The sequence below is a fragment of the Anoplolepis gracilipes genome, chromosome 3 (assembly GCF_047496725.1).
Source record: "Anoplolepis gracilipes chromosome 3, ASM4749672v1, whole genome shotgun sequence".
NCBI lineage: Eukaryota > Metazoa > Arthropoda > Insecta > Hymenoptera > Formicidae > Anoplolepis > Anoplolepis gracilipes.
In genome coordinates this window covers 5,198,850-5,225,817 of record NC_132972.1, presented here as the reverse complement: position 1 = coordinate 5,225,817, position 26,968 = coordinate 5,198,850, and the positions used below count along the sequence as shown (strand labels likewise).

The 26,968-nt window shown below is 28.3% G+C and overlaps 1 protein-coding gene across 3 annotated transcripts; it reads left to right on the top strand.

The window, feature by feature from the left end:
- The first annotated feature begins 1,037 nt into the window (after positions 1-1,037).
- LOC140663460 (proton-coupled amino acid transporter-like protein acs) lies at positions 1,038-26,922 on the top strand. 3 transcript variants are annotated; one of them, XM_072887644.1, is made up of 9 exons: positions 1,038-1,475; positions 3,626-3,778; positions 14,397-14,443; positions 14,677-14,799; positions 16,146-16,418; positions 16,748-16,832; positions 23,889-24,158; positions 24,516-24,870; positions 26,236-26,922. In XM_072887644.1, the coding sequence occupies exons 2-9, from the start codon at positions 3,743-3,745 to the stop codon at positions 26,478-26,480; spliced, it is 1,434 nt and encodes a 477-aa protein (XP_072743745.1). In that variant the 5' UTR covers positions 1,038-1,475; positions 3,626-3,742; the 3' UTR covers positions 26,481-26,922. The 3 variants fall into 3 exon arrangements, with proteins under 3 accessions (XP_072743745.1, XP_072743746.1, XP_072743744.1); XM_072887645.1 differs by lacking the exon at positions 1,038-1,475 and adding an exon at positions 3,281-3,530; XM_072887643.1 differs by lacking the exon at positions 1,038-1,475 and having other exon boundaries at positions 3,281-3,778.
- Positions 26,923-26,968: the final 46 nt, after the last annotated feature.

Below are 26,968 nucleotides of genomic sequence, written 5' to 3'. Positions count from 1 at the left end.
ATCGTAAATCATTTATATATATAGGCACGTGTGAAAACTACATATGTATAGGTATGCGGAAGAATATGCTCATATATTTTTTTGCAATGCACTTTAATAATTGTGCATCAAGTTTGATATCCTTATTCCTTTCTTTTAATATCTTCCCCTATATTTTTTTCTTAAGAATGTAAAGATTTTTATATATTTGAGTATATGAATTATAGATTCTAGCTATTAAACGTGTGCCAAAAAGCGTTAAAGATATCAATGTGCAAATAATCCTTTAATTCTTAAAGGAATATTGTCGTGCGTCGACTATCAAACCATCCGATTCCAATTAAAAAAAAATTAATTTCCCTCTGTAGATATAAACCAAATGATATATATCATCATGTAGACACCGAGCAAAATATTTTTAATTTTGTAATAAGCTTCATATATATGTATATGTATATATATGCGCGCATTTTGCTATTTTTTAGGAAAATAATAAATATACATGACATACTATTATAAATTGTATCATAAATAGCGTATTTAAGTAAAAACATTTTATTAATCACATATGTCATATGTATCTTTTTCTTTTAAGCTTGTAAGTATTTGAACAACTATTGTATAACTATATATATGATAATATTTCGTTATAATCTGAGACTTAATAAACTGGTTTGTATAAGTTTATTACTCAGAAACACACTTAGCATAGATAATAACGAACTAAACAAAGATGTATATTTATTTTAACGAACTCTTCTTGCATGCGCGTGTAACAAATAGAGAGAATGGATTTTTGTATACATATAAAATTTTTATACCAAGCCATAAAATATCCTTACATAAATTCTTGTGTGCGATTGCATATGTCGAATCGCTATTTATTTTCATACATACCTATATCGAATAGAGATAAATCTTTCGAAATACATGCCACAGTGAGTGATGTGCAATTCTTAATTTATGCGAGACGCGCGCATATATTTTATATATATATATATACATATATATATATATTTAATAATCTCATGTGCAACACACTCGTCTGGAAGGTGAACCGCGAAGACTAAGGACGAGCATGATTCAATCAAATTCATCGACCTTACTCTACTCCTACACGAGAGATTCATGGTCGTATCGCCGTCACATGCGCCTTTTGATATAGTCATCATTTTTTAAGTATCAAGTACATTTCGTTCCATCGATAAAAGAGCCAATTCGCTTCCCTTAAAATATTGTTTTTATCGCTTTGTGTTAACAATACATACATGAAAAGGTAATTATTTAATTTTAATATGTCTGCGCAAATATTTCGCGGAACGTTCTGTAATATTTTAATCGATTCTTGTGTTTTCAGAAATAAAGACAACGAAACGTAAAGAGGCCGTTTAACATAATCATGCACACATACTTCTGTGAAGCATTTTATGCTTGACTATGAAAGACGTGGAAGAGGAATGGCTATCCGTATTTTTCCATATATTAGAGTATGAGAGGTATGTATTAATTAAATAATTATCGATTATACAGATGTTTCTGTTATAATTTTATTTTTACTTGCTCTTCTGTGATAATTCTTTTATCTCATAAAATGTATTTCGTCATACATTTTAGATTGTTTGCGCGCGCGTATTGCAATGTGAAATATAATATGTTAGTATCAACTTTCAAATAAAGATTATCTTTTCAACGAACAAATTCTTCTTCGATAGATTGTGACAATATGAGTAATACTTTTTAAAAAATACGCGCGTGTCTGGTTTATTCGTTCTTTTTTTTCAAATTGTTTGTGCAACCACAGAATAAGATCGAAGGAAAATGTCAAAAGTATCTATTTTTGCACACTCTAGTCACGTTTCGGTCAGTAGTCAGACGAGCATGCACGTTTTTTAAAATTTGGTATCTTGATTCTAAAATCAAGCTATCAAAATGATATATGTTGTGATTTATCATAGATTTCGATCTAAAATTCTTTATTATTTTTATAAATGCTTTTATTAAAAAAAAAAAGAATAAACTTTTTTCAAAAAGCTAACGTAATATTAAACTTATTGTGTAACACATATATAATTCGTGCGCGATATGGAAATACAGAATTTACGTAAAAACAATTGAATAAAAAATACGTAAGAAAAAATTTGATCGGTATATATATTTTTGTTATCAATTATCTATGTATAAATTGATGTCAGAGAGAGGATTCGAAGAGATAAAAAAATTGCGATTATATCTTACTTCGAATACTTAGAAACGAAAACCATCAATGTGATTTTATAAGATTTATTATTACTGTATGAAAAGAAAAAATATTTTCCAGTCAGTAGTATTCATTGTTAAAATATTTTTACTTTGAAATATTACACGTCTCAAGTTTTATCGATTTGTTAACTTTTTTTCATACTTATCATTAGTTGTTTTTATATAATATATTTCATACCCTTATCTTACTTGCAAATTACTTAGAAATATGCAGCAAAAATAATATCGTTTAAAGAATTGAATATGGCATGTTATGAATGCTAGATAATAAATATGTATCTTTTACCACAAATGTCTTATGTTAACGTGAAAGATCAATCTCCAAATATTATATAACACGGATAGTATTAAAAACAGAACAGACAAATTAAATTAATTAATCATTCATTTACAAAACGATATGATATACGATACATCACAAAAATTTTAAGTTGTTGATTGAAAAAATTTATGACTTTTAATTGAAAAAAATAATGTATAATAATCAATATTTTTAAATAATCTGAAATAACTTTTACATCATAACCATGTTTTTCAAGTTCTAAAAATTTAATTAAACTGTTGAAAAGTAAGCGGAAAAATTAATAATTATACATACATATAATATTAAACATGTCATCAAACTATCTTTGTATTTTTTATGTTTGTAGTTAATTTTCAAGGAAGAAATTCGAGTCATTAGAGAATAAAAACTAATAAATACTTATAAATATTTTCACTTTCCTAATTGTATATTTAATAAACTTTATTATATTGTATTTTAATAATTTTCTCTTTCCGCTTTTTTAAAAAAATTGAAGATTAAAAAACGCTATTTTAATTACAAAGCGTTAAAATTAAATTCATTAATCATGTTCCAAAGTAGGTTACTCACATATTTATTTTTACTCATGAATACATTACATGCGCTTATTTCGCGTAAAAAAATCTACTTCGTGAATGCAAATACATAAGTAAAAAATATTTTCGTAGCACAATCGATCGAGTCGGTGACTTGAATGTTTATTTTCCGATGATACCGCCACGTGGATTGGAAAAATGTTAATCGTCGTGAACCATGGTGTATTTATTGTGTAAAATGTTCACGTGCTTATTTTAAACTCGTGATATATCTATCAATCAACCGGTCGGCTGAATGACCGCTGCGGTTCTTCTCGACTTGGGATACACATAAAGGAAGGATACCGCGAGCCACGAGTCACACACATGTGCTCTCTCGCCGCGCGTTACTATATAAATAATACTTCGCGCTAAGTCAGATCAGTCGACTTGCGGCGGTCGTACCTGTCACGGTGAATAATGCAACGGACCTTTAGAGATTGAATCTCTTCGTGACCGTTCGATTTTCTGTCTATTCACATCACTTCTTTTCTCTCTGTCTGTTTAGTACCTTGTTTCCACTTATCAACCCTTGCACTCGCGCTCTTCATTTTCTGTCATATGCGAGTTCATCCCTCGACGAGAATTTGACTACTTGTATATATTGTGATCCATCCCCTCCAGGATGTCGCATGACAATCTAGGATTTACATCGAGCACGGTGAGTGAAATGTTATAAATGTCAACATATACGTGTCAAATGACGTTAGAGAAACGATTTTTAAACATAAAAAGGGCAAGTGTATTTATTATACACGCAAGGAAAAAAACGAAATTCGAAGAAAAAATAATTCAAACTTTGATTTTTTATTATGATTTTTCTCCAACTTTAATAATTTTGCGACACATTCGGCTTTATCTCATTCATGTTATCATGTCAAACGTTATCCTCGAGATCATATCGCACAAATATATACATATATAAAGTATGTAAAAATGTAAACACTTTTTTTTTTAATAAAAAAGCAGTAGAAAATTACATGTAGAACTTTTGACAGGACTTTTGAAAGGATTTGACACAAATGTCTAAAAAAAAATGAAAGAATATCTACATCTATATTGTTTGTACTACAGAAAAATGCAGAAAGAGAACATACACGTTTTCTTTATTGTAATGATGAAAAGTAAGTTTCTTTAAGTAAGGCGTGTTATTTACATTAAGCCTTGAAAAATTATCGCATTCCTACATATTTTCTTGGAAGAAAGATGTAACATTCAAAAAAATAATATACAAATAACATATAAAAATTGGGACTTTTTTCAACAGAAATAATATAATTTTAATATACTCATTTTTTTTAGAATAGAAAAAAGATTTGACATTTAAAACTATAATAAATATACTTTAATGTGACATTAGTTACATGTAAAATAGATATATAAAAGGTGCGGTTACTACTTTGTTTATGTTGAGCCTTTAAAGATCACTGTATTTTTACATTTTCTTAGAAGAAGAAACGTACAAAAAGAGTTTTGAATTTTTAAACACAAATTATTTCAAAATAATTTCAGTAAGTTAATTTTTCTTACGTAAGTTGTATTTTAGTAAGTTTATTTTTCTTAGAGTAAAAAATAAGACAGCGATTTTCTTAAGACAGTTAGATACACATGTATATGTGAGACGTACATAAAGCAGACTTATATAAGACAAATTATACTTCCTAGATTATTTTTACAGGTTTTTTACAGGTATTTTTGTCAAAAATTAACATTGTGTTCGTAATTTTATGTCATTTTGAAGTTTAACGTGTTCGCTGTTTTTCAATGGATACATTGTCTAAAATGCAGAGCTATTTAAGCATGCATAAAATGCACATAAGATAAGATAATCTAACACATGTGCAAGATATCGTAAAAAAAAATATAGGTATTTGAAAATATGCTAAGTAATAAAATCTTTTAATAGACTTTTTAGTAGAATATAATAGCATTTTTGCTTTTAACGATATTACTTGACAACTTTCATGTTATTAAAAGTTCAATATATTAATAAGTTACGCAATAATAGTATTAAAAAGTTAAAATGTTAACAAAAGAGAATATTAGGTTTCAAAAGTCTAAATCTTCATTTTTGATTTATTCGCAACGTTTGATTATAAGATTTAAATTTGAAGTTACTAAAATAAAACACTTAAGAAATACACGAGTTACACGACAGAATTATAACATACAAAAAGATTTACATACCTAAAAAATGACACAATCAGGGTAAAAACTAATCGCCTTTAAATTCATTCGTCCGTAGAGCTGTCAGCATCTTTTTTATAGCAATGAACGATTATACAGGACAAGATAATAATAAACCTGGGTAACTGTTGCGCACTTGATATTTTCGACGGCTTGGATGATTGCGTGATGTTTCGATCATGACCGGGCTCATGAGAGTGGAAAGTTTGCGTCAATATAGATATATATTTGCGCGAACGAAACTCGTACGTCGAAGGACAATCGTTCATTCGTTTATTTTATTTTTAATGTGCTGAACAGCGTCGTTGACGCCGTCGGTGTTTCTCGTTCGTTTACTTGAATAATAATCCGTGATTAAAGCTATTGCACAATGAGGAAATGCTAATAAATATACCAAGCCGAACTGGTCTACTGATTGAGTCCAATAACTAGCTTTTACGCGAAATGTCCTTCCCGCGACTGACTCTTTCCACTCGCGCTCGCCTTTTCTCTTTTTCTTTTTCGCTTTTTAATCATCGAAGGCAACCAGGGTACGTACAATGCTTGTCCTTTAAGCGCATACGATTATTCGAAAGTAATTCGAATTATTGTACGAAGTGCGTTTTGTGCATGCCTTTCCCTTTGTACACAAACCTTTGTAATAACCTTGAGTGCACGTGGAGTCGGTCTTTTCCCGTCGTACATTTCAAGGAAGATTTTTTAATTACGAAAAGTGTTTAATATATCGAATAGTAATAGTAATTGTTAAAGAATTTCGAGAAATTAAATTAATTTTATTCCAAGAAAAATTTCGATAAATTAAATTAACTCTTACTCCGTATTGTTATTTTTGGCACCTTTTAACTGTACAGGTGGATCAGCGTATTTTCGATAAGTTTATTAATATGTAAAAGTGTTTTAAAAAATCTGAAAAAATGTATATATATCTTCTTTGAACATTCTAAATAAAGACTAAAATAATAAATTTGAAAAATAATTTATTTAAATATATTATTTTATGATTATTTGTTTTCGAGAAATTGACGTTGTTAGAAAAATCACAGACAAAAATGATCCATCAGTACGGAATAAGAGTTAATTTTATTCCAAGAAAAATTTACCTAAAGTTTTACATCGGAAATTTAGACTTGGCATTTAACTTTAACTGCGTTGAAAAATAAAATGTAAATGCAGTACTATCTATAATGCTATACTTTTATAAATGGAATCTATATAGTTACATCATAACTTTATTGTTGATCTCTTTTATTCTGGAGCGGAAACGCTGCACCTATCGTATCTCGATTGAATATTTAATGTCGCAATAGTTTCCTTTGCCTATCTTTGGTTGAAAAGAAGGCATCTGATTTAATTCTTTTGTTATTGCAGTGGTGCGATAAAGTTTGTATAACGTCGTAAATATACACACGGTAATGTCTCTCTCTTTCGCACCTTGCTATTGAATTCTGCTTTGTGATGTCCTGAACATTACGACATGTTTTAATTTTTTTATTTTCTTTGACGAGTATTGACATATGTACATTGCGAATTATTTCTTTTTCTCTAGTAAAATTATCTGACGTAAATGATTATATACTTAATGAAATAATGTAGACCCATAGCGGTTTGGTATACCAGTTCTGTTGAAAGTTATTTTTCATAACAATTTCGTACGCATTATTTTTGTTACAATGCTACTAAAATCATCTTGCGCATTGATAAGGATAAGGACAGCTTAAACGTATGTATTTGTCACAAACAAGAGACACGTATGTTACAAGAGATGAATCTCTCGTCGCAAATAAGTTTTATATACAATTCCTGAACTACATTGTGTAGCACGGTTGTAATTATAATGAATATGTAACACATAGACATACACATATACACATACATAACACCTTGGAAAATAAGAAAACCGTAGTCGCATATACTAATTGACTACTTCTCTAAGGCAACCTGAAACTCTGGCATGGAAAATACCGGTTTTATCTCGATTGAGATATAGCTTGTGTAATAGATACATAATAAATCGCTAGGTGTGCACGTAACAAGTCTCTTTATCCAACACCATACTATATGAAATATATATATATATAAAATATCCTAAAGATAAAATATATTTTATCAAGGGATTTTTTTGCATTTTTGTTTTAACAATATTAGTTAACAAATCTATATCATTAAAAGCAGATTATTAAATTAAATCGAAATGATGATTTGAATGATTAAAAAGATCTTTTTATGATTATGCGAAATTAATATTTCCAAAACATAACGTTATCTCTCGAATGATTTTGTTGAAAATTTAATTTAATAATCTGTTAAACTTTTAATGATATAAATTTGTTAACTATTAATATCGTTAATAATTCGTTATACTCGTTAAACAAGATGGAAAAAATTTTGCCATTGATGAAATGTACTTTATCTCTTTAGAATATTTTATATATACGTGTATATATACTTATATATATATATATATATATATATATATATATATATACATATATATTTCATATAATATGATATTGGATAAAGAGACTCGTTACGTACAAGTTTATACATATTTCCTTACATTATTATATAAGATATCAATTTTCTATATATACATGAAATTATGCCAGAATTTTAAATTATATTATAAATTGTAGAATAAATGAATATATATATATTTATTTATTTATTTATTTATTTATTTATGACATGATTACTCGCGTAAAAATTGAAAATTGATTCATGCCAGTAAAACATGTGTTTATATTGACTGTATTGTTAACACTTGTCTTCAAGGCTCCTCTACTTTCTAGTATACAAAATTGCCGCACATATGCGGTTCATTATGCCCGCGGAAAAGCGGAAATGTACGCACACGACGACGCATTAATGTCAAGAACGACACGCGCGCGGAACGAAAAATGAATGCGTGATACACGAGGTCAATCGGTGAAGTCGGAGCACGCTTTGTCACGGAATTTCTTTAGAGGCGGCGGTATATTCTTTGATATTCTCTCTTGACACCTGCGCAAAATGATTGCACACCCACTTTGCCCGCTTCCGTCTATTTTCCCATTGTCTTTTCATTCGCCAGGTGCATAAAATATAATTCGCGGAAAATATAAAGCCCGTGGTACGCTTCGAATTGCTAATGATGTTGAATAATATCGAGAAATATGATTTTGATATTCTGAGGAAAGTGACAACATATTGTATGTCAAAAATAAATGTGTTTTCAAGCGATTTCAATGAATTCAATTAAAGCGTACGTGACGATAGTCATATCAGAGTACGAATTGCTTTACTTTTATTAACATGTCAAACATATAACATCTTATACAATATCATTTATCGGAAGTGCGATTATTAGGAGGAAAATGAAATGTATTTAGCTAAATTCGCGCAAACGCCAATATTTAACGTCAAAACTTGGCATTGAGTAATTCTTGCTTGATAATTCAGAATTAAAATTCAGGATTTATTTATCTAATGAATTCCTTTATTTATCTTTAAATTTTTTAAATTGCAATTATAAGATTTAATAAAATAGAAAAAAAACTGTAATTATAATAGTGTGTACATATACGTACATATAACTAACATAAATGTACACATAACTTTTATATTATACAATTTATAATAAATTTAAAATTGTAGCGTAATTTTATGTATATATAGAAAATTGATTTCTTATGTAATAATGTAAGAAAATATGTAAATATGCAATGTAACAAAACTTGAAATAATAAAAACGAAAAAAAGGTCGAAAAGCTAAGCGCAGGGTATAACAGCGCAAATAAAAACACAAGCTTTTTACAAAAAGAAAGTAAATTTATTCAAACGTTTTGATCCGCGTTTTTGGACCATCTTCGTTTATTTGCTCTTGGCTCTCCTTTTTTCCGTTTTCGTTATTTTTGAATTGAGAATCTTATTAATTTTCATTATTAAAACTTGAAATATTTTCAAAATTTCATAAATATGAATGAAAGGATTAATGAGAAATTATGACGCTTTTGTGAAGTACTTGTGATAAACAAACGTGCATTTGAAAAAAACCTTTGTACTCTGAATTGAACGATAACTTGAAATTGCGTCAAGAATATGATAAATAAGAAGCTTAAGTTTTATTAACTAGGACTAGAAAAACAGATATAAGATTAGAGAAGCATTCGAGTTTATAAAGCATCTTCTTAAATATACAGTACTGGCCAAAAATATATCACCTTTAGGATTTTTGAGCATAAATTTAATTTAATTTACTTACTTATAAAATTAATTTTTTATATTATTAAAATTAAATTTTTATATTACTTTATGAAAAATATTTTATTTAGTAAGTTGTATTTACTATCAAAACATATATTATGATATTATAAATATCCATGCACTTTAAATAAAATTATACTAGAAAATACTAAAGATGATATATTTTTGGCCGGTACTGTACATTGACACTTGTAATACGTGTGGGAGAGTTTATTAGATAAAAAAATATTATCAGAAATTTTTTATGCAATAATAAAGATTGTTACATGAATATTTAAAATATAATAATATTACGTTAATAATATTTTATGAAATATAATTAATGCATTACTAATTCTTTTAGTATGGATATTAGCCAATTTGAATTAATGTAATTTAATTCGAATATTTGCAGAAAATACAATAGAAAACACAAGATTAAAAGAAGAGAATCATAAAAGAGAAATTGTAAAAAATCGATTCAGAAATTAAAAAATTTCTGAAAAATTATAAAATTAATTAAAAAAACATTTTTATTTAAATGCATAATAAAATTGTCATATTATAATATCATTTTGTTTTTAGAGATTTATAATAAGTAAAAATGTTGTTTATAAAAGAAGCCTTGTAGCAAAGTATTTAACGGATAATTGTTTTATTCTGCATGTCGAAAAATTGTTAATTTTAAATATTGTAGAATTGCAAAATAAAAATTGCGAATAAAAAGAGACACCAAATATGGACAAAAGTAGCAAAGAAATATTTAGAATTCATATTACAATAATTATAATATTATCGTTCTTTGTTATCCTGTTTATTCCTGTTATCAATGTTAAGTCTCATTATCAATTAATCGATAATATTGTACTTATTATTCGCAATTGTCAGTTTGACCTCATTCAACAGAAAGCTGTTCGATTTATCAGTATATTTAAATGTATGTAATTCGTTGAATATCAGATATAGCAAACAGATAAATTTTACGATTGTCAGATGTAGTATTTGCAGATATATCTGTTTATATATATATACTACTATATATAAAAACAATACTTCGTAACAACTTATTGTTATACTAGCCTATCGCAATTTGAAAAATTAGCATATCCAATAGAGCGTGTGTTTATCATAGAATTTTTCTGAATGTCGTGGTTTTCCATTCATGTTCTTTCATTCTTAATCTTTCCTAATTTCATTTATATAAAAAATAATAATTAATTTTTAGACATAACGTCAAGAGATATTTAAGACATATATATATATATATATATATATATATATATATATATATATATATGTCTTAAATATCTCTTGACGTTATGTCTAAAAATTAATTATTATTTTAATTATTATTATTTAATTATTATTCGTACATGTATTAATTTGACAAGTTGTATAATAATAAACTTTTATGTGTAAATTAAAAATTATTTAAATTACTAAATGATAAATTACTAAATGAAAATAAACTTTATATATATATATATATATATATATATATATATATATATATATATAATGTTTATTTTCATTTAGTAATTTATCATTTAGTAATTTAAATAATTTTTAATTTACACATAAAAGTTTATTATTATACAACTTGTCAAATTAATACATGTACGAAATTGTAAATTATTGTTAAATTATTTTTACCGAACATAAAGTTAAATTATTAATTTGTTATTTTTTTAACTAATTAATGTATTCTTTAAAAAACTTGAATATCTATTTCTTGATATATATACTTGTTCAAAAAATATTGAATTAATAATATTTTATGTTTGATAAAAATGATTAAACAACAATTTAGGATTTCATACGTGTATTAATTTGAAAAGCATTATGATAATAAACTTCACTCATATTAATATGATATATTACGAACTTACTCGTCCCAACTTGCTCAAAGTACTAAAAAAGTTCCATTTTAGTATCATAAATACGTTATTTACTGAAAAATAAGCGTGCACAGTATCGCGTCCCCCCACGCGTGTGACTTGGAATTATACCAGATTTCCAAGTAGTACAAAAGATATGAAAATCCGTAATTCTCATGGTATCGCAAATAAGCTCTAACAAAAGTGTTGACAAAAGAAATTCCATTCTCGGTAAAGATAGGCAATAGATAACTCGTCTGCTAACAATATTTACGGAGTATTCCGTTTTGCAAATTGATATTCATACAAATAAACTCATAATCTATCATTAATCGAGCGCGTGTGGAACAGATTTACATGTCGAACATATGTGATGTGTAACAATTGCATAATGAACGTATACAAAACTAGAGGAAAACATGGCAAGTAAGGAGTGTTTATAATCTTATTTAAATGATTTAAATGATTTAGCTACCGCTAATTGACACGTTCATAATATCATCAATAATAAACGTTTCTATCTCCTTATACCAGACAGTGAGATAAGGAAACAAACACTTTGATGCATAAACGAAGGTTGCGTGTATGCTAAAGAGTTATGTCTTTCTTAGCAATAATTGCTAACATAAATATGTTACAAGATAATTATATTTTCTTTTCAACAACTTGACACATTATTAACATAACAATAGTATTATTAATTTTTCAATACACATTTAAAATACGTATCAAATTTAAATAACTTGGTTGTTTATGGACAAATATTTACATCAAAAAGAGGAAACAGAGGATAAACATCAATATATAATTTATGTTGATGTATATATTGTTGTACTTGTATAAATATTAATGTGTAAAGAATAAATATGAAAAATTGCAAGAGATAATTAAGGTGAATCATGAAAATCTAATGATTTTCAAAATGAAATAAATAAATGAAATAAAATTTAAATATTTCTTGTTGGATAATAATAAGATATAGAATGTTATTTGAGTATATCACTTGGTCTTATTTATTTTTTAAATAAAAAAAGTTATTACATTTGTCAAATGTATTTATTCTACATTGCTCTAATCTGTCACACAGATTTTTTATCGCTGTTTGCACCATTTTGTCTGGTTTGGTTATTATATAATTTTTTCCTGTATATTGGCCTTGAGTTCGCGTTAATAAAAATAAATATTTAAGTTAAATTTTATTTATTTCATTTTTAAAATTGCCAAATTTTCGTGACTCACTCTATATAACAATTTGAAAATAAAGAAAATATTCTCTCTCTCTCTCTCTTTCTCTCTCTCTCTCTCTCTTTCTCTCTTTCTCTTTCTAACACACACTTAAAAAGGAGGGATATTATCAGATACGATGCGTCATATTATTGATATAATGGAAAATTTTTGTAACACGTTTTCTCTCTATATGTTTACACTAGATAGTCAGCATTCTTCTGTTTGATTATTAAATAACATCGAAACAATTTGATGGAATTTTCTATTACATTCGGTATCACATAAATGTTATATGTCGTTAACGACGCATTTTATCACTTTTTGTGGGCATAGTTTTTTCGCTTTGAAGGACATATTAAATGATCGCATCCGCACATTATGCAATTTGTGGGCTTTGTACAGAACGACGCGAGAAAATTTCCCGTACTTGTTGCATTTAAAGCCTTAACTGTATGTAAAGAAGTCGTATCAATCACTTGAGGAGAATTATGCAAATGTAGGTAATTTACAATTTTGCGCTCTAAGATCGCAAAAAGATAGAGTAAATTGCAGTAAATTAATCTGGTTAGATCAAGAAAATTTATTTCGATCATAAAATTTACAAATATATATAATATTTATACACACGAAAATTATATTTCTAGTTAGTTTCCAGGATGGATTACACGTAGATATTTGAAGTTTTTCTCGAAGAAAAAAATTCGAAGAGGAAAATTTATCGCGACAGAAATAGAACTTGTAACAATCATGTACTAATATTAGACAATTGCGCGTGAGCACAATCGATTGAATTAAATGGACGGAAAAAGCCTTATTAAAATTAATGTCTATAGCTGCGGGCGTGGAATATTACAGAATAATAATTAAGGAAAAGAAGAAGACACATACGTTCATATACATTTATTTCCAAACAGTTAAACTATGTACAATCGTATAATGCATATCTACAGTTTATTAATTATTTTCAAAATTTTATATTTATGTTTAGACAGAGTTTTTAAACTTCTCTAGTTTGCGCACAATCTACAAGCTCGTTGTTGAAGAACTCGTGAATCATTTTGTGCTAGATGCATATCACGAATAGATTAGCATGATAATAACGGTAATCGTAAAAAATCCATTATAAAACTGTGGCCTTCTTTCTGAATTCTCGTATGTGTAAATGAATAAATTCAACTAGAAAGTCTGTAAATTCTATCATTATTTTATTATATATATTCTTCTATCGTTATATTATACATCCATATATTATATATATATTATATTCTGTATTAAGTATTGGAACAAAATTATATAAAAGTTTATATGAGTGTGTGTTCTGTAAATTACATATAAATGTTTTAATAAACTTGCAATTTTTTAATAAATATAAATAAAATAGTAGTATTAAAGTATAATATATATATATAAGTATATATATTAAGTAGCATTAATAGTAATATAAAATGATAGTTTTATGATTATTTCATGCGTAATATATACATAAATTTCTTAACTCCCATCTCTCTCTATTAATAATTATTGATTATCAATAATTATTATTTATTATACAATTATTATACATATATAATATTTTTTAAATAAGTATTGTAATTTGAGATAGAAAGAGAGATATCTGTACATTTGTATACAGAATTAAAATGTTGTCTGCGCGATGTAAGCAATATTTTTCGCAATAAATTATTAGTTATATAAGCATCTATGTATATTTACTATATATTATTACTACTATATATGAATTTATTATTTGTTTTTTCTCGTTTATAGGTTACTTTGGATTTGAAAAAATCTTCATCATCTAAGGGACAAAATGGGTGAGTATCATATCATAAATTCCATAAATTTCATTGATTTAAAAGGCACAATTCTATTTATTATCTAAATGTTTTATCTAAGATCTCTTGTTTCTAAAGTTAATACTGTAATCTAAAATTAGTATAAAAAGATGTTTTACATTTTATTATATTGTGTGTGTGATATTTTATTTTTCTTATATATTATTATATTTCAAAAATCTTCTTTCTTATGAAAGTAATAATTTTTACAGTTACGGATCGAATGAGAAACGTGACAGTGTTTATTCTCTGGAACTTGAAGAAAAGAAAAGTGTAGACGAGCTGAGCAACGATTATGACCCATATGATTATAGAGTAGTGGAGCATCCAACTACGTGAGTTCTCTCGAATACGTTTTATACTAATTTATACGTTTTATACTTTATACAATGATAAATAATAATAAATTTGCCACGTATATATATATATATATATATATATATATATATATAAGTAGATATAATTATGTAAACTTATTAATATCTAGAAAATTTATTTAAAAAAACAATATATAATTTGTAATATATTAATATTATTTTCTAATATTTTTACGCTTTATTTTATATATATATATATATATATATATAAATCTATATTTGATTTTATATATATATATATATATATATATATATATATATATATATAAAATCAAATATAGATAAATAAAAAGAATAGAGATATTATCAAGAAGATATTAAACCAAATTGGTTCTTTTTATATTGAACTATTTATCAAAAAGTGTTATTAAAACTAAGTTAAAAAAATGTTAATAAAAATGAGACAGATCATTTATTTTTTTTAATGAAGAAATAACAGGATACTCTTTGCATCTAAAATTAATAGACAATCATTTAAATGAAATTAATATCGCATGTATAATAATTTCCGGGATATAAAAGGTAAAGTTACATCATAATAATTAAAAAAAAATATTTTTAATTGAAGCAATATCAACTTTTGACATCTTTCTTGCTATTTTATCAATAAATCCGATAGTATTAGAGATGTTTTTTTCCGTTCCTTATATTTGTATAAAATCTTTTGATTACTATAACGGGATTAAGACGCAATCTGGTCTGGCATATTAGCTAATCAGTACTTATCAAGGAGCACTTAATCTTGAGGACTTATTGTTAATGAAAGTAAAATATGATACAACGGTCATTCCAGATGACCAAGAACGTTTATGTAATGCGCGGTACTTTCTTTGCATGCGAAATGACGCTTGATTATTCGCAGCACGTTACACACTAAGCATCTTATTAGCGTAATTTCCTACGTACAATAATCAAATCGAAAAACTTAGTGACTCACCTTCCTGGTGAAAACGCGGAATTCTTAACGCATAATTCTCTGTGTCATAATTAATGGTATAAATTATTACAGGTATTACAGATATAAGGCAACGATTCTTGTCAACTTTGAATTAATTATTTCCACATTTAAATATATACACGCGGTCAATATTTATTTTACAAACATTACTTTATCTGTAACATATCAACGAGCAGTGCACCTGTAAAGTCATGAAAACGCATTATTTATAAGTGAAAGATATTATTTACAGGGCTATCTGTCATATAAAAGTCTATCATAGTTTAATTTAGATTTCATAATTTCGATATAATTACGAATGTCTAGCAGTGATAAACGTGTGATTTCTTTGCAATGTAATTTTCAGGAACGCGGAAACATTGCTCCACCTGTTAAAAGGCAGTTTAGGCACCGGAATTCTAGCGATGCCGAAAGCTTTCCACCATGCCGGATACATTATCGGTCTGATAGCCACGCTCATTATAGGACTACTTTGTACATATTGTATGCGAATACTCGTTCTCTCAGAGTACGAATTGTGCAAGAGGAAAAAGGTGCCGTCCATGACGTATCCAGCGACTGCGGAATCTGCTCTGAGCGAAGGACCGGCATTCCTCAGACCGTTTTCCAAAGCTTCTATGTAAGTGTATGTGTGTGTGTGTGTATGACACTCTTTTTCGATAATTATATTTTATCTAATTTTAGAAATCTTGTATACTTCGTAGAGAAAAAAATGTAGAGAGAAAAGAATCATATTTATGTATCTCTTGTATATATCTCGCGTGTACCGTTACTAATAAAGGCAAAAAGTATTTAATTTGCTATATTGCGCAATTAGTATTTATCATATGATACATAATACTTTCATTAAAATAATGAGGATGTAATTAGAAGTAATTAGAAGTCACAATGGTAATTTTTAAAGCACACCTGTGTTTCATGAAAGATTCTTCTTTTTCATATTTGCAGACACGTAATAAACACCTTTCTGATGATATACCAGATGGGCACTTGTTGCGTCTACATCGTATTCATATCCAGTAATCTACAATCGGTGAGTGTCCCCACTATACTTGCAATACGTAACGCGTTAAGCTTTCCACGTTGACGTCACGGTATTCAATGTTAGACATTTATCATTGAAACGTGATTGTTCGGTCGTGCACGTTACTAATCTAATATACAATGTGAATTCGAATCGGATAGTCGTTTAGTCATTTAGAATAAGTGGAATATGATCTTTCTACTTGTTGCTTAAAGACTATTGGACTATCGATGCGAGACGTACTGATTATAAAAGAAATATCTTAATTAAAATCAATTAGTACCACATCTTCAACACTCAAAAAAATGATCTTGCAACTTGATCAAAAATTTTATAGGTGTAAAAAATTAACTGAAACGAAAAGATAAATTGTTAGTAAATACTGTGATACTGCATATATTTTGTACTTAATCAAAATGACAGAATTTATATCTGTACTATTAGTGTAACTTAGATAGAAAATTTTTCTATGATGCCTATCTTTAAGGCCTATTGTCAAGAACAATTATATTTTCTAGAGGTTATTGCTAGAATATTGCTGCTATAAATTCTATACGTGACAAGCAATATTCTAACAGATACATAAAGTAGCAATAAATTTTAATTAGAAAGCTAGAAATCTATCTACCTTAGCAAAATATTTTTTTGAGTGAATAATAAAAAAGTTGATTTTTAAGAAAAAAGTATTATCAATTTTATCGATAAATAAATTTGTTATAATAATATTGAGTTGTATAGATTTATTTTTTAATGTACGATTTTTTGCATCATAATTCCGTGAGGACAATTTTATTTATTTTAATTTTAAATTTTATTTATTTCTCGCACATTTATTAATTCCATTTCATACTCATTTACATACATCAGTCGATAAATCGTTTGTGGTTTTTCTTAAGTGCGCTAACACTAAGTCCGATATCGCGTATTCTCACCGGCATTAAAACATGTAGGCAGGTAGGAAAGGGAATAATTTAGGTCAGGGAAAAATGCGCTGCAAGAATACGCGAGTAGACAGTCGCTGTAATTAATGTGCGTGCGGTTGATTCAAGGTGATTGCACCTAACGTAAACGGCTGGCCGTCGACATTTTCGACATTGTTTACGTTGTTCAACGCGATCGAAATCGAGGATATGATCTTTTGTTGTGGGAATTTATTCGACTTTTGCAAGAATAATTTTGCTTACAAATTTTATCTATGAATTATATGAAGCCAAAGAAGAGGAAAAAGTAGATCTAGCCAATATAAATTTGAATAAATTATACTGATTGACGTATTTAAATTTTTTTTTATTTTTATATAAAATTTATATCGGATGGAATAAATACTGCGTGATAAATCATTTTAGCAAAGTTGTTTCTTAATATAAGTCATTCTATGATAACAAATATATAACGTTTAATGCATTGATATGTTTGTTGCAACAGACGATTCGAGCAAATACATGCATAAAATTGCGAGAAAAACAATATTGTTTGTATGTAATGTCCTTATTACAAGGAAAAAAATATATTTTTTAATTTTTGTGAGAACTATTTATTGTACGTTTTCAAATTCTGGCATTAAATGATAAGAGCGGCGTCGCGTCGCGGATTATAGAAATTATACATTGACATATTTATGCCAATTTTATTTGTTCCATATTCTTATATCCCACGTCGGATGCAAAGTTGTACACGTGTACGAAATGATTTATTATGGAATTTTACACTATCTCGCCAGTTGCATGAGAGCATGTGCGCGAAGCGAGTAGAATCTTATCAAGAGTATCAAATGGGAACCGTCTACAAAAGGCGGACGAACGTTAACTTAAGTGCCGTTCACATAAAAATTGTGTAGTACACGAAAGCGTAGAATTTCTTTTTTTAACTTTGCCTTTTCAAAATTAAACGCAAATCCCAGTGAACTAGTCATGCGAAACGCAATGCATGATTCATTTTAAGAAATAAAATCTTGGTACTTTTATTTAACGAGTCAAGCAATGTCAATCGTGGATAAAGAGTAATGAAGATTAATTGTTTTCAGTAAATTTAATGAAGATCGGAGGAATTTAAATTTAAAAGAATGACTCTAATAAAATTATTAAAGACATTTTAGCTTATGCGAAATGTAATTAAAAGAAAAGACTCTTGCACGTTTACTGCGAAATATAAGTGCACTGCAACATATTTGTGCAACGCAATCTTGCAATAAGATAATGGCTAACAAAAGCCTTATGTGGACGGCGCTTTAACCGCCAGCATTGCGTAGTACGCAATGTAATAGATACTATCGTTACGACATGCGTGTTATTACGGTAAGCAAATAGAGTGTGCATAGTGCGATGTAACGAGTGCGTTCACGTAAAGCTGACGTAGATACAAGCATCCTGACTTCAGGGTCGGATGCGAAGTGAATGGAGATAAGGCACATAAAGTTGATTAATCGTCAATTGGATAAATGTCAAGATATCTTCTAAACATATATATTTTTACATCATCGGAAAAATATGTATGTGTATCAGACACTTTCGAGTGTAACAAAATTATTTATAAAAAAATGGAGGGAACTTGGATCTATACATATAAAAGAAAAAGAAAAATGTAATTTTTTATAATATAATATTACAATGATGGGTATATAGTTTCTGCTATTTGAATATATCGAATGTTATATTCAAAGTTATAAATATAAATGTAAAATTTTAGAAGTGATGTTATTGGCATAAGCCAAGTCGCTTATTGAAGTTTGAAGAATTCCGAAAGGGTGACACTTGGGATCTTTAAGATTTCTTTTCGAGACTTCATGCAAATCTACGAAATCTGACTAAGGTAAAAATCCTAGAGAAGTCATTTAGTTTGACTGTCGCGTGCTTGCTCGCAGACGCAGTTATTGTAAATACATTGATGAATTATTTACATTCGAAATTATCTGATGGCGGGTTATTTACTCCAATACACGAGGCAATTCCAGTTTTGATAATCCCAACTGCTAAAACATTTTAATTTAAACACACATACATGACACAGATAATTTTTTATAGCTTTTATAATGTATCTTTATAAACAAATTTTATAGGAAATCTTTTCATAATATTTTTCTCAAGTTTTTTAGAGTTAATTTTTTTTTTCTTTAAATCTGTTTAATTTCGTACTAAATTTCGTTACTAAATTTCGTACAGTATAAAAGCTGTAATTTCTGTTTCATAATTATCGAAGAAATAATCGTTTTTCAGATATTTACTGCGCTTTATAATCTGAGGTGTTATTATACTAATTATATACAACATTAGCCTTGCAAAATGTAACATACACATTCGTATGCAAGTATAGAACAAATATAGAACAAGAAGTATATAAGCAGTAATCATTAATATTAACGTTCGTGATGCTATTTGTAGTATCTTGATAAACAGAGCAATATATCAGTAATTTATGCGATAAATAACAAAATGTGTATAATGTATTTATAAATAGTGGAAATGTTCTTTTTCTACTTTCGTTACATCATCGTGTTTACGAAAAAGTTTTTTTTTTACGTTTTATGAATTATTTTACGATTTACTGAACCGATTTATACATTTTTAAAATTATGATTACGAGGATACAAAATACTGTTTTCATTCCTACATCTACAGCAATATATCCATCTATCTAGATGCAAAAATGTAGATTAATTTCAATTGGAAATTACAAAGTGCTACATATATCGACAGTCATATACAAACACATATGTTAACTGATTACGTATGATTAATTATCACGAAGGATTAACTATCGTAAACATTTGCTACAAGAGCAATATTCGAGGAACGGAATGACGCGCTATTTTGATATATCATTGCGATCAGGATGAAAACAAGAATTGAAGAGGAGATTTTCTGAATGGAAATCTTCAAATGATTCAGACTTAAGTCTCGCCAAAGGAAATTATATTTTCTACTGTTTGTTTTTTTTTATCTAATGTATATAATCAATACTAATAACTTTTTTGTCAACAGAGAAATAGAGAAAGATTCTTTATCCATAAAAAATAATAAGCATATGTAAGATAAAACTAGGAAAGATTGCGCATAATTCGGAAAAAATTATTAAAAATCGAATGTTCATTAATTTTTTTAATTAAGTTTACAAATACATTCTCTTTAGTATATTAAACATATTTAGTGAAACAATATTCCAATTCATTTACTATTTTTGTTAAGATAATATAGTTTTTTCAAAAATTCAATTTTGCATAATCTCTCCTAACTGGATGAGACTGCGCACGTAAATAAAAGAGATTACATATGAATAAGAAAGATTATTTTTTATTAAAAAACAAAAAATTACTTATTTTCATAATAGTGATATAATAATAGTAACATTAATGAGAAAATTAATAATAATATTAATAAAAATTAATAAGAATAGTAATAATAATATTTTATAACACTAATAATTTAAATTATTTTATTTCTTATGTAAAATACAAATAAATACAGTAGATAAGGTAAAAACAATATTCTTCATTTTTGTTTAATTTTAGAGAAGAAATTAATTGACTAAACAAGTTTATTTCAATTTTTTCTCATTAAAATAAATGAAATCCCTGCGCAAAAGTTTCTTATCTAAGGCTTGCGCAAACTATCCTCATTGGATAAGAAAGATTGCGTATAACCTTTGTGATTGACATGAAAATTTTTACTCAAAACTGCATGAAACAACTAGTCTAAATAAGGAATTAATTTAGAAACTACTGTATTTGCAATTATTTAGAGATGAAATATTTCTTATAAAAATATACAAAACATTTCTGAAAATTTAAATACTTTTTTTTTTTAAACAAGTAGAAAATTGTTAATAACATATCGAATTAATAACATTGAATTGAAACATAAAAACCAAAATCTCTATGAATGATGTGTTCATTGCTCTTTATGCGACTGCACGCGCATCTTATTCCTTCTACTTGAACTTAAAAATGCGCAAATTTTTTCTATCTTTACCTTATATATAGAACATATGTTTATATATATATATATATATATATATATATATATATATATATATATATATCAATGATAATCGATCTGCGTACAAATTTTTCTTTATAAATACAATTTTCCTAAATGCAGATTGACTTTTAGTGCTGCATCTAATTAATAGCACATTGTCGGTGGCGCGTCATTGTGTCTGTCTTACATAAGACAGTGATAAACGACAGACGTTAAACGACTGTAACGCGCCCATTTCCGCCTGCCCTTGAAATCGAAACAATAGTACGAATAGTATGTTAAATGTGCGATAGTGAAGTAATTGATCTAAATTATCTCTTTTTTTAAAAACTACATGGAACTGATGCTCTTTGTTCAATATATAAACACTCCCAAAGTGTTACATAAATTTAGATATATTAATCTTGTAATATATTCTTGCGAATCACAATCTTAAATTCTTCAAGCCGTGATATAAAAAGTTCGTTAACATACGAGATTAATCGTGCATGGTGACATTTATTTTCGTCTGCGGGATGTTTTAATATCAATTTTCTTTTTTTTTAAGTATACAAAGAATGTTTTATGGAGATATATATTATCATTGCATAAATTAGCAATCTGAGATACAATGACGCACGCACTGTGAAATCTTTTTACTCATGTTCACGTTTATTTGGAATTATTCAAAAATTGGTAATATTTGTTGAGAATTAATTTTATTCAAAATAATTTTTTGCCTTTTTGTTTAACAAATGTATGATATAATAATTACATACTGTTTATGTCGATAAAGAATAATTGGAAAGAACTGGCGACGTAATGTTTTATATAATATGTGGACCAATATGTAATGGTCTATTATTAACACATCGCCACATAGTTCTCTCTCTCTATTGAATTTTTTAAATTTATGTATGTGTAATATTTATTTGAAATATATATTTTCGAATCCTTTCCTTTTTTTCAGAAAAACAAAAAAAATATTCGTACATTTAACAAGCATAAGATAATAAAATCAATGCCAGCGTATGAAAAGTTTAACAGAATGACGGGGAATTAATTTTTATGCTAATATTTCTCAATGAATTTTTAATTTCTTTGATGACATTTATTAATTTTATGTCACTCAAACAAAAAATACAAATTTAATTTTCAACGAAATTCCGAATGAATGAGAAGATGGGCGAAAAAATAATGTCATCCGCGCGTTTTCAGATGCTACGTGAAATCGAAACACGTAAGTGTCATAAACGAGGATGAACTTCTCGCGTAATGACGGCGAAAAGTTCTCTATTGAGGACACGCATAGCGAAGGTGATGAGATCAAGCTCGCATTGACAAGAAAATGGACGGTATGTATGTGCGTTTCGAGAAATCTCTAGTACACGCGATCTAATTGTGAATTCAATGTCAAATGTAAATATAAGACAGAAGTGCTGATTACGTTCTTCTCGACACGTGATTGTCAATGTGATTAATGATTATGTTAACGGAAAGAATTCAGTAATGTTATTATTAATTTATTAGTGCTATTCTTTTCATAAGGATTTATTGAGAGTATATTGAATATTTCGCATTTTTGTTTTTTGTCTACTTATAAATATGACTCACGTATATCGAGGTACTATTTAACAAGTAATAAGTTGCGTAACAGCATCATGCGTTTAATTGATTTCTCATTAGGCTGTAAAACCGAGAAACAAACTTTAAACTTGTTAGCGTCTGCATTCGAACACATAAGAATGCATAAGAAGCTTGCATCATTTTTCATCGTAAATAATCTTTAGCCAAAAGTGTTAAAAGGTACGAAGAGTTGTACCTATACACAAATATTATATTTATTTATTACATCTCGGAATCAATATTTACTACTATAATACTTTGAAGTCAATCTATTTAAAGATATGACTTATAGACGAAAATGAAATCTCTTTAATGAGTTAAAACGAGATGCTTGGAAATGAAATGGTTGTATTAAAGTTTTCCAAGGAAAAATCCAACATATAAAATATTAGAATTAATTTTTAAATACATATGTTAAGCTGAAGGTGTATTCAAATTAAATCTCAATTTTGCAACTAAATAATTACATTTTCCTTTTCTTTTTTAGGGATTAAGCTCGTTTGTTTCAATGGAATTGGAGGTATACATGGCTATTCTGCTCTTACCCTTAATCTTCGTTAATTACATCAGGAATCTTAAATTTTTGGCACCGTGCTCGACAGTCGCGAATATTATTATGTTCTCTGGATTCGCGATCATACTTTACTATATCTTCCGAGAGCCGTTGACGTTCGAAAATCGCGTGACAATTGGAGAAGTCAAGAACTTTCCGCTTTTCTTTGGCACCGTTCTGTTCGCTCTCGAATCCATCGGCGTAGTAAGTAATCGATCAAATTGATGGGCACAAAATAGCGCTTAATTGCGAATATGATAATAAATAAAATATCAAAAAATTAAATTTTTGTATAAATTAAATAACATTGATTAATATTACAATATTTGCTATTATGTAAGAAGAGAGTAACACAGTTTCGTAACATTTTATAATAATCAAGAAATTATTGAGAGAACATTTGTTAATCATTTATTATCACTATGTTTACTATTTTACACATAGCAGATACTTATCTTAAATAATATTTTACATAATTTAAATTATTTTTAAAACATTTAGCCAAAGAAATCACATACATATTAAGCTCAAATTTATTGTATTTGCCATCCGTTTACATAGATTATGCCGTTGGAAAACGAGATGAAAACTCCGAGATTCTTCATGAAGCCATTCGGCGTGCTCAACATCGCTATGGCTATTATAGTCACAATGTATGCCATCTTGGGATTCTTTGGATACATACGTTTTGGTAAAGACATCGCTGGTAGTATCACACTTAATCTGCCTACCAAGGAGAATCTAGGAATCGCGGTACAAATCCTTCTCGCTATCGCTATCTTTTTCACGCATCCTATCCAGTGTTATGTCGCCATCGATATATCATGGAACGAGTACATCAGTCCTCTCCTCGAGAAATATCGTTACAAGGTACTTTGGGAGTACGTGGTCAGGACTACCATTATTTTGATTACCTGTGAGTATAATCGACTTTTTCGATAAATCGAAGATCGTGGACGATAAAACATTTTAAACAACATTTTGCAACAAGATCTATCTGTTTCTTTAGCCACGAGCAGTATTTTACGCTTTTAATTAATTTTGACATTTACACATTTTAGAAATAATACATATATGAAGCTATATAAATATACAGGGTGTTTCAGACCACCCGTCTATCCTTTTTATTTTGAAAAGAGGTGACGCTAAGAAGTTGCAAAAGACATATTTATCGTGAAAGTCTATCTGAAGTTTCTGATGGTGAAACTTTCAGTTTTTGGAAACCCTCCGGAAATATCGGAAACGGGGGCAACTCAAACATTTTAAATTGCAATATGGGGCAACATGGATATCGTTAGATAGAGCTTTTAAAAAGAAACAACTTTTGTTTGAAAAAAAAAATTTGACATCACTTAGCATTAGAGAGAAATGATTAAAAAACCCTTGCAATGATTGTAATGCTCAAATTTTTAAATTATCTTAAAATATTGATATTTTGGTACGGATATTACGAGGCAAACATAAACATGAGTCAAACTCGTGATACGGGTCACGGACCAAACATAAACACGGATGATTTGTCATGTGGTTTCAACAAGACGGTTGTTGGGCGCATTTGTCATTAATTGGAAGGCGCACAATTAACCAACTTTTACTTCTCCAAAAGTCTTGAGAGCGATTGACAACATGAGACGAAGGATAAAAAGGTTTCTCCATCAAGGTGGCAGGCATTTTGAACATTTGTAATTAGTTTCATTTCCGAGCGTTACAATAATTGCAAATGTGTTTTGTTCATTTCTTGGTAACAATAAAAGATATCAAATTTTTGCTCAAACAAAAATTGTTTCTTTTCAAAAGCTCTATCTAACGATATCCATGTTGCCCCATGTTACAATTTAAAATTTTTTAGTTGCCTCTCCGTTTCCGATATTTCTAAGCGGTTTCCAAAACTGAAAGTACCATCAAAAAACTTTAGCTAGGCTTTTGTGATAAATATGTCTTCCCAACTTCTTAGCATCACCGTTTTCAAAATAAAAAAGGTGGACGGGTGGTCTGAAACACCCTATATATATATATATATATATATATATATATATATCATTAATTTTTTTTAAACATTCTAAGGAAGAATATTAAATCTCGTTAATATTTCTCAAATTCTTGTTCAAATTAGAATATTATTTCTCTTTTGGTTAAATTAATAATTTTGTTTAGTTAATTTTTATTACGTTATTATGTGATATGATTGGGGAAAACAAATTGAATTAAATCTTACTTAATTTAATTATTTCTCAAGCAATCTTACTTACATTAATTAATTTGTGCGTGTAACCTGCTTCAGTTGGTCTGGCAATCACAATTCCGGAATTGGATCTTTTTATATCCCTATTTGGTGCATTTTGTTTATCGGGCTTGGGACTGGCATTCCCGGCGATCATACAATTGTGTGCTTTTTGGGAGGTAATGGGACCTACGGAAAAGAAGATTATGCTGGCGAAGAACATGTGTCTGGTACTGATCGGCTTATTGGGTCTGATCGTGGGTACCTATACGAGTCTTCGTGATATCATCGCCAAGTTCTCGTGAAGTGCCAGCTCAGTGAACTGTGCAAATTGCCAAGAATGAGGGCGGGAGAAAGTAGGAGATAGAAGAATAGCAAACAGGAACAAGTTCTCAGATGTGAGAAATCGACGATGTGATATGTAGTTTGAAGTCGCTAAAAGTAAGTGTATCTATAAATAGTGTCGCATTTAGAGGCTTCGGACCGAGAGGGACCGAAATAACGATAACGTGTTACGGCTTCGCCATAGTAACACTTCGATTCCATCGAGGATGGGATGAAGTTCCTGAGTACGTGGGTCGATTCTGTACGTATCATAATATGCAAGCACTGTGTGCGAGTAAGACGGACTGTAACAACGAGACACAATCGAATGTCAGTTGTCAGCGTCAGTATTAGAAATCCGCGTGACATGTATAAAAAGAAATTTTATTGTATTATAAATAAAAATAATTTTATTTTCACACATACCACCTGCTGCCGGTTTTCCTTCTCTTCCTCCCTCCCTTTCTTC

Coding starts and splice junctions, on each gene's coding strand:
- LOC140663460 (XM_072887644.1), top strand. CDS start 3,743: ATGTCGCATGACAATCTAGGATTTACATCGAGCACG. Junction 14,444..14,676: donor TCATCTAAGGGACAAAATGG/GTGAGTATCATA, acceptor TAATTTTTACAG/TTACGGATCGAATGAGAAAC. Junction 16,419..16,747: donor CCGTTTTCCAAAGCTTCTAT/GTAAGTGTATGT, acceptor TCATATTTGCAG/ACACGTAATAAACACCTTTC.